The sequence below is a fragment of the Quercus lobata genome, chromosome 9 (genome assembly GCF_001633185.2).
Source record: "Quercus lobata isolate SW786 chromosome 9, ValleyOak3.0 Primary Assembly, whole genome shotgun sequence".
In the NCBI taxonomy this organism is placed as follows: Eukaryota; Viridiplantae; Streptophyta; class Magnoliopsida; order Fagales; family Fagaceae; genus Quercus; species Quercus lobata.
The window spans coordinates 39,723,649-39,742,395 of NC_044912.1; the positions used below are offsets into that span (position 1 = coordinate 39,723,649).

General features: G+C 33.2%; 2 protein-coding genes across 2 annotated transcripts; both read left to right on the plus strand.

Moving 5' to 3' along the window:
- Positions 1-881: 881 nt before the first annotated feature.
- LOC115961726 (extensin-like) lies at positions 882-1,373 on the plus strand. The gene has a single exon (XM_031080652.1). The coding sequence runs from the start codon at positions 882-884 to the stop codon at positions 1,371-1,373; it is 492 nt and encodes a 163-aa protein (XP_030936512.1).
- A 7,822-nt stretch (positions 1,374-9,195) lies between these two features.
- LOC115959846 (casein kinase 1-like protein 6) lies at positions 9,196-18,470 on the plus strand. Its single transcript, XM_031078458.1, has 14 exons — positions 9,196-9,870; positions 9,960-10,000; positions 10,797-10,866; positions 11,186-11,334; positions 11,427-11,522; positions 12,894-12,964; positions 14,670-14,731; positions 14,846-14,909; positions 15,044-15,128; positions 16,178-16,304; positions 16,484-16,557; positions 16,636-16,699; positions 17,064-17,182; positions 17,794-18,470. Exons 1-14 carry the CDS (start codon positions 9,795-9,797, stop codon positions 18,052-18,054), a joined length of 1,359 nt encoding a protein of 452 aa, XP_030934318.1. The 5' UTR covers positions 9,196-9,794; the 3' UTR covers positions 18,055-18,470.
- The last annotated feature ends 277 nt before the right edge of the window (positions 18,471-18,747 follow it).

The window sequence follows — 18,747 nt, forward strand, 5'->3', positions numbered from 1 at the left end:
TCATTGATTCCTTTAAGAATGATACTATACTCACAAACTTTTTTACAAACTATATTAGGGGCAAATTCTTATTGGTTTGCATATGGGCCCATAACTCACATCATTTTTTTACTTACCATTAACCACTTATCATATCAGTAATTTATATAAAATTTTGAAGCTCTAGCATTTTTCTCATTTTAGTGACCATCAACAAAAATTACCAATAGTAAAACTAAAAAAAAAAAAAAGAATTAAGCTTAATTAACTAATTTTATCCAAAATAAACAACCATTTCCTTTAAAAAATTCTAAACAAAAATAATTTTGTTCTTACCCATAAAATAAATTAAAAAAATTCTCAGCAGCTAAGTAGTATCTGTGTTAGAGGTTAAAACCACTGCACACAACCAATAATAAAGCTACCCCCTAACTCAAAGTTCTGGCTCTGTTCTTGCTCATACTCTCATTTGTGCTTGTTATTTTTGTATTCCTACACATATATAGTTGAAGAAAAATGTATAACAATATTTTACAGCTTTAAAAGGATTTAAAATAGGGTTTATTCAGCCATACAAAACCCCCTAGCATGCTTTCCATTTTTACTAACGAAATAGAGATACTTGAGGGGAACTAGCAGGCTAATAATCACGGGCCATTGAAAGGAACAAATAACAAACAGGATATTTTATATAAATCTAACTACCTAAGTTTGAGCCATAGAAATTAGAATAAACATGGTGTATAAGATTTCGAAGTACATTTAAAGCACTAATGCAATTGTTATTAAGCAATAATAAAGATATCATTGTTAGGTTTGCTAGTATATAAGAGGTTGGTTCCCATCGATAACATGCAAGGCTAAGGACTAATATTCTAGCAAATAGAGCTGAATTTCCAGAAATGGGTACAATTGTGCACTCAGAACTTTGGCCCCATGGCCAAATGGTTTATGCTATAGCGTTTTTTCTCATAGCCACTAGTGTGGTTGCTAATAGGCCTTACATCCATGATTCTCCACCACCAGCCCACTACCAAGCACCCTACCCTCCAGACCATTTGCCACCAACAGACCTTGAAGAAGGATACTATCCTTTAGCTACAGGCAATAACAAGTCACCTCCTCCTGGTGTTAATAAAACACCACCACCGCCATCTTTATCAACTTCCCCTCCCAATGTTGGCAATTCACCACCACCCTCACCATCCCCTCCTCCTCCTCCTAATGGTACACCATCATCTTCCCCTCCTCCTCCTCCTAATGTTACACCATCATCTTCCCCTTTACCATCACCACCACTCTCGCCACCCCCTCCACCTTCTTCCATTTACAAATTTCCACATCCATTTTTACCTCCCTATTTTTTCAAATTACCACCACCATGTTCTCCATAACCTCCTCCGTTTTATTTCTACAAGTTATCACCACCTCCATCTCTTTTGCCTCTGCCTTTTCATGTCTACAAATCTCCACCATCGCCTCCATCTCCTTATTTACTATAAGTCACCTCCTCCACTATAAATTCTTATGTCCTCTAAACTAAACTTCCTATGTCAATTTCAATTGTTATAGGAACAAATATTTCCCTTTGGATGTCAAGTGTGGTGTAGTTTGTTAGCGTCGTATTTTCAAATATAAGTCCTCATGCATCATGGGTGTCTATACTAGAGATCCTTGGTGAATCTACGTGTGTGAAGCACTCATTGTATCAACTGCTGTAACTGTAAGCAGTGTAAGTTTGGATTTCAAGTTCTAAAAGGGCTCTATTAATTGTTGCGTTAAGTTCATAGGAGCTCTTATGATGGTTACAAATAAACGATGTTCTATATATGTTAAGTTGGAAGTGTTATAAATAATTCTGTAATCAGTTTTATGCTGAACAAAATGTGACTGATCATATTTTGATATGACAGACATCAGGATTCTAATTATTTTATATATACATTTCAACCCTCTGTGTGTTCTAGACTTCTAGTGAGTAGAGTTTACCACCATACTCATAAAATTAAAAATTGTAGTCACAGATAGGTTTTAGAACTAAATAGTAAATATACCAAATATCAAAATGGTGTAGTCCCTTTAAATCTAGAAGAGGCCAAATGACAATTAAGAGTATTGTAGCTTAATGTAATAGGATGCTCTCTTTTAAGAAAAGAACCAAAATTCGAATTCTTTCTCTTTCATTGTTGTAACTATTAAATAATAATAATTTTAAAAAATAAAATAAATGAAAAAGAAAGAGTAGGAGATTGACAAATCAAAGCTAAGAAAAAGAGAAGCACAATATGAGTTTCAAACGAGTGACAATCAATACAAAAAACTTAAGACAGCTAGGGCTATCAAAATCTTGCACTGTAATAGAATTAAGATTAAATAATTGAATTCACCATTTTTAATAATTTAAATTTTTGGATGTACAATTGTTAATACATCATGGTACCGAAGCATGTGATCATAAGTTCAAACCTTGCCTCTACTCTATTTACACAATTCCACTTAAAAAGTTAAAAATTTATGTGTTTAGCTTCATTTATTAAGGAGAAATTAGATCCACATTGTAAGGAGTGAGTATTAAAATTATTATTAAATTCATTAGTTTTTATCGGTTTAATCTGTTAGAACAATTGATAATTTATTGGTAACCTTGTCTTTTTAATTATAATTGATAATAACATGTATATGGGTATAGGTGGGATTGACTCACATTTAGACCCGTGTGTATTTTTTTTTTATGAGACCCGTGCGTATTCTTTGATCTACAATTTTCTCCAGTTTCGTTTGCGCCACGCATCACAAAGAAGTAAGAATCTACAAATTCAATTATAGGCCGAATAGCAATTTAAACTAGGAAAAAAAAAAAAAAAAAAAAAACACCTTGGATCGTTAAATGTTTCCTGTTGTTATTTATGCTATGTGATAATTATTGGAAATTTTGTAAGGAAACGTTACTTTTTTCTTTCTCTAACTTTCTATTTTGAAATAAAAGAGCAAATAGTTTTGTTACTGATTTTAGTTTTATTTTCTCAAAAGAAATAATTCCAGTAAATTGGCTTCCGTTTTCTAGCGTAACAAATCAACCTAACAAAAAAAAACACATACAAGTCGTTGGTGTTTTACAGTGTAGGTGCTTTTCAGTTTGTTGTTTTCTCTCAAACAAGTCGTGTTTGTAATTCTGTTGCTGATGCTCTCACTAAGAAAGCTAAGTCAGTGGTTGGGTATCAGTGTTGGTTAGGTGACATGCCAGCTGATATTGCCCCGCTTGTGTATCGTGACGTTCATTAAGTTTTTTCTTTGAATAAAGCCCCAGGCTTATGGTTTGGTTTCTCAAAAAAAAAAAAAAAAAAAAACACATACACGCCAAGAGTTTCGTAGCTCAACTCGTTGACACTTCCTATTATTTTCACGCTAGATATCCATGATTCAATTCTCCTATCTCTTATCTATAGAATTGTCAGAAACAAAAACACATAATTTTCACTTATTGGGTTAGGCCCACCAAAGAATCTCATCCACGCTAAGCTTATCCCAGCTTTGCACTATAACAACATTGGCCAAAATGGCAAAATACTCCTTTGGCCTAAAAGTTCCAGCAAAATGTCTCTGTTTTGAAACTCGATTTTCTAAAAATCGAATTTCAGTAAGGAACTTGAGTTCCTTGAAAAATTTCAAATGGAACTCAAGTTCTATAATTTTTTTTTTTTTTTAAAGTTTGATTGCCTATAACTTTTGGGCGAAAAGGTTATTTTGCCATTTTTGCCTAACAACATTGCTCAAGTTAGTATAATAACAAGTAACACAACATGGAAGGCTAGATAAAACAAAGCCTTAAAAAAATGAATGAAAGATGTTTGGAATGAGAAAATATAGGACCATAACATTTTGTGTATCAATTTTGTCCCAATTTTAATGTGGTAAACTGTGAGTTGTAGGGAAATAATGATGAGTCCATATGAAAGTAACAGACAATCAGTTAAAGTCTGCCACGTATAATAGTTATAGAAATAATATGGTAAAAGTCGTGGTCTTAAAAATTAAAATAACTCATCAAGAACTCACTAGGATAGCAGGTGCACACAACATTGTACTTATTATAGTTTTCCATGCCATAAATTTTTTTACTGTTTTAGTAAAAGGAAAAAAAAATCTCACCACTTTGAGAAATTCTCAAAAACGTATCTTATGTCAATATGATAAAAACAGAACAAAGATAGCATTAAATTTCCTACAACTTTGCTAAAAGATTGAATTAACAAAATAAAATAACAAAATTTAAAAGATTACTTTCAAACCAGCTTAAAGAAAAATTTCTCCAACCCATACACTATGTGGCTATTGATAAAATCATCAACATATATTCTTATTTAAAAAATATTCATCGATAGTTTTGGAAGTCTCCTAAATTAGTTTGAATGGAAGCTTTGTCTATAAATAATTTTGGTGCTAAAAGTGTACCTGAAAACAAAACTAATTTTATCTAAAGTATAGAAAAAAATAGAAACGTTAATATTAGGTTGCTTAACTTGCTTGTAATTGATTTCTCTCCTTCTCTCTTCTAAACATATCCAATTAGATGGAGTAAAAAATAACCTCTCTTTCTATTTTTACTCCTCCTTTTCTCACCTTAATTTAGATTTTCCATGTAACATTCTCACTCATAAGTATATACACACAGAGAACTCCGATTTTGAGCTTTGGATTCTCTTTTTCAATCGTGAGGACATTTTGTACGATAGGTGGCAAATGAATCTCAATAAATCTAAGATCTAGGCCCAGTTACAGTAATAAATGAAAAAGAAGTTTACATGATAGTAGGAATTGGCATCAATAGATAATTGGCTATGGAAGATTTTTCTTGTTTGTAAATGATGGAATAAATGTCTAGCAAAACAGGACACAAAAGTAGGGAACACAAAAGCTACAAAAATCCAACATCTCAATGTTTCATGTACATTTGAAACTGTCCTTTCTCATTGGATATATGTGCAGTAATTTTTTTTTTTTTTGGGTCATATATATTATATATATATTGATATCTTGGTCATTCTTTTTTTTTTTTTTAAAGAAAAAATTCATATTTTAATTAAGATAGACAGTGAAATATATAAATTGGGATTAGTATTAATATTATTAGATGGGGACCAACCTAAAAAAAGGGGTAATTTAGACCCTTTACAAGCTTTACTTTATTCGATTCATGTATGAAAAATTGCAAGAGAGACAATTTTCCCCATTTGGACAATTATCTTTTTGGATAAGAGAAGGGAATGCAAAGACACTGTAATTGATTTTAGGAAGGGAGACCGGAGAATAGAAAGTTTTGTCCTATCATAAAGGTATGCCCATTTTCTCTATCATCATCTTTACTAAAGGATAAGATATCGTAATTTTTATTTTCTATTATTGTTTCCTCTTAATTTTTCTTTTTAATTAAAAATATATACATAATATGCATTTTCTTTTGTGTGAGTTCTTACATATGGAAAATGGAAATGTTTTGAAAATTTACATAAAAAATTCTGAAACAATGTAATTATACTTTTTTTTTCTTTTTTTAGAAAAACAATTACACATAAGGAAGAAGAGATTGGATTCTAACAACTAACAAGATAATCTTAATTTTTTTTTAATATAAAAAATATATCTAATGTAATTGATCCAAGTGACTAATAGACAAACGGGGTGAAGTATGACAGAGAAAAGGTGCAGGGTAGATGATAATTTATTAGCTAAAGCATTTAGAGGTTTAGACGACTTATATACACTGATATACCCATCAAATATATATATATACACATTTATACATACACACAGATATACAACCAAAAATTGATGAAATTATACCAAATCAATGAAAAAAACAAAATGAAAATATCTGCCTTTTCCAAATTTAGTCCTTTAAATTTCATTTCGCTTCATGTTAATCCTTTAATTTTAATATATTTTCAAATAATTATTTATTTTGATATATTTCAATTAAGTTTCATATTTCTCATATTAGTCCTTTTATATTAATCTGCTTTCAATTTATTCCTTACCGTCCAGTTTTGTCCAATCTCCAATCTCATGTTGGTTTTATTATTTTCACTTTCTAAGTTTAAAAATATCTAAAAATAAATAATAAAATATTTAAAAAAAAAAGTTAAACAATCAATAACATGTCGTTAATTAAGCTTAAACAACCAAATCACTAATATTGCAAAAAATAGCAATCAATATCAAGGAAAAAAAATTCGGTTGCTATTTTCTTTACCCATTCACCACTTTCCCCTTCATCCAAATAAAACCCAATGCATATAATCTATAAAAACATAGATCCAAACTTCCAAATCAACCTCAAAATCCAGCAGAAATATCATAAACACACAAATCAAAAGCAAGAAAAACACACACACACACAGAAAAAAAAAAAAAAAAAAAAAAAAAAAAAAAAAAAAAAAAAAACTAGGTCTACTAATTTTGTGACCAAAACAAAAAAGAAATGGGGTAAATTGGGATCAATAACAGCACAAGACTAATGACAAAGAAGGTGTGATTAATTTGTAGTTGGTCGTAGGTGGCTTTGGTGGTGTGGATTGTGATTAAGATAAGCTAGGTTAAGATGATATCGACGAGCTAGGTCCTGACTATGATGTGGGAAGCAACAGAGAGAGAGAGAGAGAGAGAGAGAGAGAGAGAGAGAGAGAGAGAGAGAGAGAGAGAGAGAGAGAGAGACTTTTTTTTTTAACTTTATTTATACTTTTAAACAATTATTTCAAAACAAATATTTTTCTTAAATTTTTAAGATTTGACGTTAAACAAAAATGCAAAACAACATCATTTTTTTTATCCTGCAAATTGAACAGAAGGTAGATAAAATAACTAAATTGGAAAGAAATCAAAGTTAAATAATTGACGCTTCATTTGTTTTGAAGTAAAATAGTTTCCTATTTTCAAATGTTTGTTTGTATGTAAAATATGGTTAAACTTGTAAAATATTTTTCGTTGATCACAAAATCCTTTATAAAAAGTGGGAAAACATTTTACCTTGAAAAATTTGGTAAAATATTTTACAAAAACACATGGTGGCTTCTACACACCCCATCTAGTGGTTAAGTCATCAGTTTGGTGGGCTAGACAAACAGTGTTAGCAGTCCAGTGCTGATGACCAATATCGACAATCTGATCATTAAAGATGCCATTTTGGCCTCCAATGCCAGTGGTCCAACAATCGAAGCCATTATTCTAGCCACCAGTGTTGGTGGTTTGATAACTGAAGCCATCGTTTTAGCCACCAATGCCTGTGGTCCGATAACCAAAGTCATTGTTTCAGTAACCAATGCTGGCAATCCGGTGGCCAAAGGCACCGTTCTAGCCACCGATGCTAGCGGTTCGATCACCAAAGACAATGCTTCGAAGGCGATCACTAGCAATATAGTTGCCGAAACCACCGTTTCGACTACTAATCACCAGACATCCAACACCAGTAACATTGATGGCTGAGCCACCGTTAGGGGTGGCAAAATCTTACACAATCCGCGAATCCAACACAACTAACCCATTTATAAACAGGTCATAGGTTAAGGCTAAATGGGTTTGAATTATATTGGGGTTAACACGGCAAACTCATTTAATAAACGGGTCATATTCATGTTCAGCATGCAAACCCGTTAGACCCGTTTAGCTTATAAAGTTATTAGTTATTTTGATATTATTACTTAATTTATGGTTGTTTTATATGTCTATTACTATATTTATAGTTGTATTTGTATTTTAATTTTATATACATGGGAATTGATAAAGATTATATAGGTTAGGTATGACCTATTAATTAAATAGATTATAAAATGGGTAATTTACATTGACATTTACATGACTTGTTAATTAAACGAGTTAAACATGTTGGGTCAGGTTGACCTGTTTAATAAACAGGTCGTGTTCAGGTTGAGGATTCCTGACACGTTTAGTAAACAAGTTGGGTTCGAGTCAACCCATATAGCCGAATATTCATGACTCAACACGATATGAACCCAACTCGTGAACACGAATTGTCATGCCTAGCCACCGCCTAGTTTTGGTATTACTTGAAAAATTTTACTTGTTATACTAAACACTTGAATATATTTTACTGAAAATATTTTACATTTGAAAATATTTTATTTCAAAGCATGATTAAAAATAAAAATAAAACTTTGAGGATTAAAAAAATATTTTTTTGAGGATGAAAAAAAAAAACTCACAACAAAATTTAAAGGATTGAATTAAATACACATCTAAATTAGATGAGTTATATTATGAAGTACAAACACAACAAAATTTTACAACATTCCTAAATTAGCATGTTGACTAAGTGACTTACACATGGACCGATCACAATTTCAATTTAAATTTATTGATATGTTATGAAATGTTGTGTCCACAAAATTACTCAATATATAATTTAGCCAAAACATAATATTTTTTTCAAGAAAAGTCAAGCTACCTTAAAAATTGTTCTCAATATCTTCCCCCAGCAAGTGTTCCCTGCAGACTTCTAATTTGTTTTCTTGCTCCTCCTTGTTATACAAATACTTTTTCTTTGTTGGGATAATGTAATTTTTGGGTGAGATGGAGTCTTGAATAAGTGACTTTGATTTTTATTCTACTACAGGCAAGGAAAGTCATGCATAATTGTCTCTCTCAATTATTAATTAAAATAATAAGACGAATGAAGTAAAAGTTTTTTTTTTTTTTTTATATATAATAAATTGAAGTGAAGGTTGGTGCAGTCATTGTCACATTCACACCTAATCATAAAAAATTAAAAAATAAATAAAACATTGCTGGGTCCAAATAGGACCATAAATTGCTCAAATTATTAATGTTGATTTTTTTTTTTTCTTGAGAAAGTTTAATGTTGAAAGTTCAAACCCAGAGAGAGAGAGAGAGAGGGACGCACGTTTTAGGTTGTACAACTAAACTAAAGTCAAGTATAGTCTGGCTCGGTCCATGACAACCCAAACGTGTTAGGCGGCTGTGACTGTGAGAGAAGGTTTCGCTACCCCTCCTAATATATCCCATTTCTTAAATCAGAAAAAACAATAAAAATACTATATAAAAATTAATTAAAAAAAAGTGTTTTTTTGGGTAAAAGAGGGATTTAATATTATAGAAAGTGTTTTTCAAAAAGAAAAAAAAAAACACTGAAAACAAAAATCAAATATACAAAAAACCCAACACCCAAAAAAAAAAAAAATCTGCTGGACCTACTTTTCCTCATCTTTTTTTTTCCACACATCACTTTCCTCCTCCTCCTCCTCCTCTTCCTCCTCCATATTTTTGTTTTTTTTGTCAAAACACACGTTGTCTCCTCCGATTTCATCATTGTTTCCCCATACCAATAATTTCCAATCTTTTGTTTTTGTTTCCTATGTTCATTCGCCCAAATTTCATTGCTTTTTTCTTGTCAATGTACTTACTTGATTGTTCTTCCAATTGGGTTTTCATTCATTAGTGTTTTTGGTATCAAAAACTTGTAGTTGGAGAAGGTCTGGTTTTGATTTTGATGTAATAATCCTATCCTCATCGTTTGGGGGGTTACACGTAAATTTTTTTTCGCTAAATCTTTTTGTTGTTTGAGTCATTGCTAAAGATTATGATAATTTTTTGATTTTCTTATCTGGGTGTCTGAGAAAGCTAGGATTTTTTTAGATCTGGGTTTGTGTTAGTTTGGTGAATCTGTTGAGATTTGTGGGTGAGTGTTTGGTGGGTGTTGGGATTATGCAGAAATAAGTGTTGGGTTGGGCACAAATCTGGGTGGAGAGAGCTGTGTTTTTTTATTGGAGGAGGATTTTGAGAAAATGGAGCATGTGATTGGTGGAAAGTTCAAGCTGGGGAGGAAGATTGGGAGTGGGTCTTTTGGGGAGCTCTATTTAGGTAATTACTTTTGCTGTCATTCTTGTGGTTTTTGTTGTTGTTGTCGTTTTGTGTTTTTTACAACATTGTGTTCTTTGTTTTGGTGGCAGGTGTCAATGTGCAATCTGGGGAGGAAGTGGCAGTTAAGCTGGTATGTGATTTATTCTTTTCAAGGAATTTATGCCTTGTTGTGGGTATTTACTTTTCAGTTTTCTTTTCTATGGCCCTTGTACATATAATTCATTTTTAGGTGCTTTTAAGTCAGATTTGTAGATTGTTTTTTTGGTTTTGATAATTGTGATGATGATTGTTAATAATTAATCATGTTCAGCAGTTTGCCTTTTTGTATGTAAGTTTTCTTCTGTGTTTAGTTAGTTGTCAGTATTTGCTCCCTTGATTGCTCATTGGCAATATTTTTTCTCATTTTTCTCTGGAGTTGGCATTTGTCAATTGGGCGTTTGAATGTGGACTCACATTATACTTCGACTATTGTGTTTAATTTTTCATTATGGCACCTGAAATAGGATACGAAGTTTATGTATGGGCATTAGAGATGTATTCTTACTTTTATATGTGAGACATCTTTAGCACAAGAGCAAACATATAACAGAAAAAATGAAAAAAGATTTTCACTTTTAAGTCATGGTTAAGTAAAGTGGGTGTGGAACTATAGATCATGAACTCTTGATGAGTTCTGTTTGAGTCGCCATTCAAAATTTCATGGGGAATGCTCGGTCCTTCACTCTCAAGTTTTTCATTAATAGGAAAATGTTGAATGCAAAGCTATTTGTCTTCCTTCCCCTCCCCCAAATGAAAAAGATGCATATTATTTTGGTTTTTTGACACAAATTTACTGGATATGCTTCTCTATTATTTTTTTCCTTTTCTGTGAGAGATTATGTTACTCTTTTGATACTCTATATGCTGATTGACTATTCCAATCTCAGGAACCTGGGAAGACCAAGCATCCTCAGCTTCACTATGAGTCAAAATTGTATATGCTTCTTCAAGGAGGAAGTGAGTGTCTGTCTCTCACCCCTCCTAAAAAAATATTGTATTACAATTATCAAGTTTTAACTTTACCAATTTGTAAAACTGTTTTTGTAATTATTCACAACTCCTTACCTCTGAACAAACCATATAATTGATAAAACTCAAGAGGTTTTGTCTGTCCTGTTTAATGGCTGATACGGTATGGCTATGGTAATCAGTAAACCCAATTAGTTCAGGCAATGCTTTTGCCTTGAATATCTCTTGGAAATTCTTTGTGGGTCAATCTTTGAAAAACAGATGATGTTTTCTTATTAGTGATTCAAGCTTTTTTATTTGTATGAAGCTGGAATTCCCCACCTCAAGTGGTTTGGAGTTGAGGGTGAGTACAACGTCATGGTTATCGACCTTCTTGGACCAAGTTTGGAAGATTTGTTTAACTATTGCAATAGGAAGTTTACCTTGAAAACAGTTTTGATGCTCGCAGATCAATTAGTAAGTGATGTGACTCTTCTTTATTAAAGAATGTGTCTGGAACGGCCAAGATAATGTTTCTTTCCCCTGTTGTTTTTAATTATCATTTTCAGATTAACAGAGTTGAGTACATGCATTCAAGGGGTTTTCTTCACCGTGATATAAAGCCTGACAACTTCTTAATGGGCCTAGGGCGTAAAGCAAATCAGGTATCTCTTTCTCATTTGCCTTATTCTATTTCATGTGCAAATTTATAGTACATTTTTAAGGTTCGTCAGATCCAAGTATTAGTCATTCCAGCTATAGTTGAAACAGTTTCTGCTGAGAAAGTACATGCCATATGAACTCTTGGACGCTTATTAATCTAAAAAATTGGAACTCTTGGTAGCCAGTTTTTGTTGATTTTGTTGCTTTGGTGTTTACCTTCCACGTGCATTAGCTGTTGCTTTCTTATTCTTTTTCTTTAAAAAAAAAAATAGTTAGTGATTTATTCATTTGCAAAAACTGAGTGTTAATCCTTTATGAACAAATAATTGAATTCTTGAGGAGATATATATTGCTGCCAAATTCACCAGGAATAGCTTATAACAGTTGTTTAATTGATTGAAGCTGCCTACTGAATTTTGCTATATATACCATTATGAATTATGAGAGAGAGAGAGACCTCATGGTTTGCTTCCCTAGTGAGGTCAGTGGGGTTAGATGGGATTAATTTCTCAAAGAAATGCAATTTCACCAAAGCAACTATTTACCTATTATCAGATGATAAATAGAATGATGGTAAATTTATTGTATAATCTCATGTATGAACAATTTTTAATTGATAAATCTCAGACATTGTTGCATTGGGATTAAGGCTTAGTTGAGTTTAGATAATCAAACATTATCCATCAAGTAATAGGTCTTGATGTAACTCAACTACGAGTACTAGCAAGTGTTTCCCATTTGGCAACAAGTAATGGCTGTGCTTATTCCTTCTCCATGAGTGACAGCCCCTTAAATTTCCTTTTTTTTTTTTGGGGGGGGGGGGGGGTGGAAATCATATAGGGAACCTTTCTAAAGAAGAGCTCTTTTGACTCACCTCTAGCCATTAAAACCTACAGGCAACTGACCCCACTTGCCAAATCTAGCTGTCAGGTAATCCAGGGGCATTCACCCTTGATGGACATAGCAGGCAAATGGATAGGATTGGACCACCTGTTTTCTGGACCCAAAAGTCGCCCTGCCCTATGCTTAAAAATGGAATTTGAAGAAAATGAAAGATTGAAGTAGGAATGTGTTGAAAGAAGAATAGATCTTTCATATGGAATATAGATGATTAGATGGTTAATTTATCAGGTTCCGATCTTGACTGGTGAAATCCAATGTGTTCTCCAGTGTTTAGTCATAATGCCCCCCGGCCTCCATGGTTAGATCAGACATTTCATGTTAGATTGTTGAAGCCTTATTAACTGATAAATATTTCTTGTTTGGTATTAGACGCATTTGAGGACAAAACATTAGTGTTACATTGAGGAACATCCAGGTCATAATTCTTCTTTCTAATTATTGTTATCTTTTGATTAAATTTCTTATCACAGGTTTACGCAATTGATTTTGGACTGGCAAAGAAGTATAGAGATCTTCAGACTCATAAGCATATACCATACAGGTAAATATTTCCATGCTTACAGCAAGGGCAAGATTAAACATATGTATTACTGTAACTAGAAAAGAGCGTAGGTTTTCCTCAATAAGGGAGGTCAGAGCTAATGATTTACAACATCAAAAATAGTGGAAGCTTTGTTAGACATGATAAGAAAATAAGGAAGAGCTATATATATATAATTCATTATTTGAAAAGAGGCAAAAAGGACATTAAGTGTTAAGAGCAATGGAGTGTCCCTCAAGTGTCTTCATTGATCTTATAGTAAACTCAAGAAAATTGTATCTAAATTTTTGTGATCCATTCCTTCGAAATTTGGACTATTCCTCGCACTCCAATTGAGGTTCACATTCCACACTACTACAATTATTGTGGAACCAACCTCTGCAGCATCATGTTAACTCCACCAACTTTTGGCATAATTCAATAAAAATCCCAAACAAAGAAAATATTATTGACCATAAATCTCTTGGCACATCACAATGAATTAATAAGTATCAACCTTTGTGGCACTTGCTTACAAAACAATATTAATCAATTATTATCTTCTCAGGCTTCCTGAGGTTACCTACTATTATTTTCTTATTTTGTGCTGCTGGTACTAACAAAAAGGCCACCTTATTTGAAAGAGCTTGACCAATATTGTCTAATGGATGGGATCGGTTGCCCATAAGTTTTACTAGCTAAAGCCATTGATCCTGTCATTAATTTTCTGATTTTTCTGAATTTCAACCCAATTAAGAATTTAAGACCTACTTGGGCCTCAAGGTTAGCTAATTAACATTAAATTCACCTATCAAAAAAAGGATTTATTGACTAGAGGTGAGTCCAAAGGGCTCTTGAGAGAGGTTCCCTACGTCATAAAAATAATAAAAATAAAGTTATCATCCTGGGTGAATGAGTATGAAATATTAAACATTTATTTCTGGTCAATTTTAATTTGAACTTTGATTTTTTACAAACAAAGTTAAGATTCTGTGCATTGTGTTGATCTTGTTGAAAGCTGTTAGTGGTACCTTGAGTTTTTAATATGGTTTATGATATTATATAATTTAACAAAAACTTTCCAAAGACAAATTCATGTTGGAAGGAATAGAGAACTATCTTAATTGCAGTAAGGTCTTGCATTATATGGACTGCCGGGCAAGAGCTGGTGCCCTTTGGAATGAATAACTGTTTACTAAAGTCAAAACTCCAGTGCATTTTTTGAGGAAATATGTTTACTTCGAGCCTTATTTCTATAAGAAATCTTGAAAAAAAAAGAGACTGATGTATCCCTATTTCCTTCAACTGACCAATATACTTCACTCCATTTCACTCTAAATTATCAATATACTTTAAAGGTTAACTAAAAGAAATACTATAGGGTAATTTTTTATAGTTCTGGACTTGTGGTCCTTGATGCCACCTTTTTTATTTCGTTAATTGACTCTAGCTTTGAATCTAATGTTGAAACTGATAGTTCATTCTGTATACTGGATGGTCTGCTTCATTTCTCAAATTTTTTTTTTTAATTTCCTATTTTTGTTTACAGTTTTTGAACCTATATCAGTTTGATAGTCATAGTACCTTGTCAACCACTATTATTCTTATTCAATTGATTTACAAATTCACTTTGTTGGCCCCTCCTATCTGTTATCTCTTTGTTGACCAATACCCTTTGTGAGTTTCTCAGCATCTTCCTTCTCTCTCTTACTGTTCTTTTCCTCAGGGAAAACAAGAATCTTACTGGTACAGCTCGCTATGCAAGTGTTAATACTCACCTTGGAATTGGTGAGAGATTCTTTATGCCATTTTCATTTTGCCAACTAATAACAGGATGTGTGTTTGTTTAGATTTGGATTACTTACCCCTGCTATCATTCTAATTGTGCCGTCTTATTGGCAGAACAAAGCAGAAGGGATGATCTGGAATCTCTTGGTTATGTGCTTATGTATTTTCTAAGAGGAAGGTCGAATATTACTAGCTGCACTTCTTATTTCTTTCTTGAGTTTTCCCTTTTTCTACCTGTTATTAAATGACTGGTGCATTCTTATTCCTTATTCTTGCTTTATTAAGTCATTATATACCACTGTTTTGCATCAGCCTTCCCTGGCAGGGATTAAAAGCTGGCACAAAAAAGCAAAAATATGACAAGATCAGTGAAAAGAAGATGTCAACTGCTATAGAGGTATCAAAAGTCAAAATTTACCATCCATACTCATAACGAAGCACTTTATTCTTTAATTTTATCTAGCTGAGGCCCTTAGAAGAATTATGGCCTGTTTGGAAGTTTAGAGAGGGAGGAGAGTAGAGGGATGTAGAGGGGAGGAGAGTAGTGGGGAGGAGAGTAGAGGGGAATGGTTCCCCTCCATCTTGTTTGGATGTTTTTAAAATTAGTAAGGGGGAAAGGAGTAATTAGCCATTTCCCTTATTTGGATGTTTTAAAAATTAGGATGGAGAGGAGAGAAAATGATTAAAATAGACAAATTTACCTTTATTTGAAAATGGACTTGTAACATTGGTCTATTATTAATATAGAAAGGGTAAATTGAGAAATTTATTTAGTCAATAATTTATACTCTCCCTCCAAATCTCTCCAATTTGGGGGAATTAAAAATGAGGGGTTAGAGGTGATTGAAAGCTCTCCAAACCCCTCCAAACTCCTCCCCCTCATTTCTTAAAAAACTTCCAAACAAGGTAATTGAATTACTCTCCCTCCCTCTACTCTACTCCCCCCCCCCTTTTTTAAACTTCCAAACAGGCCATTAGTTTCAGTTAGCTGGCCTGCTAGATTCAAAGTTTGAGGTCTTGACCTAGGGGTGGCTATCAGGTGGCCCCAGCTTTGGGCTGTTGCTGTGTCATGGGACCAATTGGGTGAAGCCAGGCAGCCCGGTGCTGTGCATGTGCCAATATGGGTGCACATACACATAAATACTTAAAATTATTATAAGTGAATAATTGTGTATTCACGCACACACATATCTATTTCTTCTTGCAAACTATTGATATATGGCCCTACTCAGGTTCTAGTGAAAGTCTTCTGGCTGATCCTAGGTTACTGTATTTTTGGCCCAATATTGGGTTTGCCCAAGCTTGGGCTGTCCAAAATTCATTGGCCAGCAAAACTCTTTTTTATTTTTTATTTTTTTGTTTAAGGGGTGGGGGGTTGGAGGGGAGATTGAGAGTTAAAAATCATACAGCACTATGCTGACAACTTGGATGCACATTGTTTTGCAGGTGCTTTGCAAATCATATCCATCTGAGTTTGTATCCTATTTTCACTACTGTCGGTCATTGCGGTTTGAGGACAAACCAGATTATTCATATCTAAAGAGACTTTTCCGAGACTTGTTTATAAGAGAAGGTACATTTTATGACAGCAGTCCACAAATATATGTTCATATATCTTTATCGAGTTTCAATTTTATTTTCATGATGATTTGTAGTTGACCAGTTGAAATGTTCTCTTTCATGAGTAGTACTAAATTTAATTTGGGTACGTATTATAATTGTTTTTGGATCTTGACATTGTTGCTGGTGCAGGTTATCAATTTGACTATGTATTTGACTGGACTATATTGAAGTACCCTCAGATTGGTGGCAGCTCTAGAGGAAGGGTCAGTAGTTGTAAATTCAAGATTTGAAACCTATCCACTCAAGGTGTTACTGACTTCTGTTTTTGTCTCTGTTTGTAGCAATCCAATGGGAAGGCATGTTTGAATGCAGGCCCTTCTGGAGAAAGAGGGGAGAAGATCTCAGGTCCGCTATCTTAAACAAAACTAGATTTGGAAATTAAGTGCCCAGTCAGAACATCGACATTCTAACTACGCTTTTTCTAAAGGAGTTTTAAAGCTTCATATTTGCTATGGACATTTGGCTGTTCAATTTAGTTCTCTGCACAGATTTGACGTCTGAGTGCTGGTTTTAGATATGGCCAGTTGCTTTTTATCAAAATTAAGATTTGTCTAATCATTTATTATGATAAATTATTAATTTTAAAAATCCAGTCTCTCTCTCTCTCCACAGTTGATAACTTACTTGTGGTGGTAAATAGAGCACCTTTTTGCTTCATTTCTCACATATCTGTCAATGTGTGATTTCTAAATATAGTCTTTTTATCCAGTTGGGAAAGAGATCCGAGATAAATTCTCAGGTGCAGTTGAAGCATTTTCCAGGAGAGGCCCTAGTCCACATCATGCCAAACACAGGACTCATGAGGATTTATCTTCGTCCAAGGAAGTGGTAACATTTCATTTTCTAGACAAAAATAATTAGATGTGTGTTCTTTAATCTTTTTAATCCACTTTCTTTTGGATAGTCATTTGGTCTGTCTGAAAATCGAGTCTTGAGGTTATCTGAATGCAAATAACTTTCACACAAAATCTTAAATGTCATTGCTCTTTGAAAATTAACCATTAATACATTGTATTTTGCTTCAAATATAATTGCGTGGATAATTTGTTTGTCCTTGAATTAATCATCCCTTAAACTGATCGCAACTAGATTTCAAGTTTATTTTTCTTGTTACTTCATTTTCCTGTTGTATACTTTGATAACGGGCAAGGCTGGGTTTCATTTGATTTTGAATTTAAGCAATTTGAGGTTCTCCATTTTTGTTATTGTGAAAACAAGAACAGAAATAGAGATGAGATTTACAGAAGAAAAAAATACAACCTTAATGTTTCTTATATTTTCAGTTGTCAAGCACATTAGTATGATCTGCTTTTCTCTCTCTCTTTTTCCCTCAAACAAATTCACTTTTTGTATTCAAGTCATCGAGTGATTAATTCATCTAATGTCCATTATTTATATTCCAAATATTCTTACTGGGGCTTTTTTGGATACATTTTTAGCACCTTGATTCATCAGGACACAATTCTTCTCGGTATGGCAGCACTTCAAGAAAAGCAGTCGTCTCAAGTGGTAGGGGTTCTTCTGGTGAACACAGTGAAGCTCGTGCAGGACGTCTAGTCCCAAACAGCGGCCGACCATCTACCACACAAAGAATTCAATCTGGTTATGAGCCCAAATCATCTCATACTCGCGCTCATACTTCTAGAGGCACTCGTGATGATCCTCTTCGGAGCTTTGAGCTCCTCTCAATAAGGAAGTGACTGCGAGTATTTTATTAGTAAGAAGATAATTGTTATGCTTTTAATGAATATATACCTCTTCAATTTGAAAAAAAAAAAAAAAAATTGAGAGTTATTTTCCCCTGTACATGGGAGATCGCCTAATCGCCACCATTCCCAGTCATATAACTTCTCTTATGTTAAAATTCCTGAACTTCCACTTCCCTTTTAGCCTTGGCCGAAATATTTTAGGCCATTGCAACGTGTGTTAAACACATCCTGTGAATGGAAAAATTACGTATTAAGAAACCCAAGTAGCTGTGATAGAGGGAGCTCTTCCATTTAGTCCTCTAGTCTGCATTTTAAAGAGATCTCTATTTCTTCATCTTGTCATTGTTGAATTTAGGAAATTAATGTACAATATTTAAGAAATTGTGGTAAGTTTTGCTCTTTTTTTATTTGTACGTGCACTTCACTTTGAGATCATATTATTTGTGACATGGACACTGACAAAGAAAAATATTGTCAAGGCAAGCCTGAGCTTAGTTGGACTCCCTCATAAACCAGGTTATTTGGTAGCAGTGTTGGAGTTTTTGTTTTCAAAAGTGTGAAAACTGACTTAAAAATTGTAGCGAAATCGCGTATTTTGAATACTCATGATGCAAAAAAAATATGTTTGGTATCATATTTCTATAACATTCTTTAAAAACTAAAAAAGATAATTGACTGTTTGGT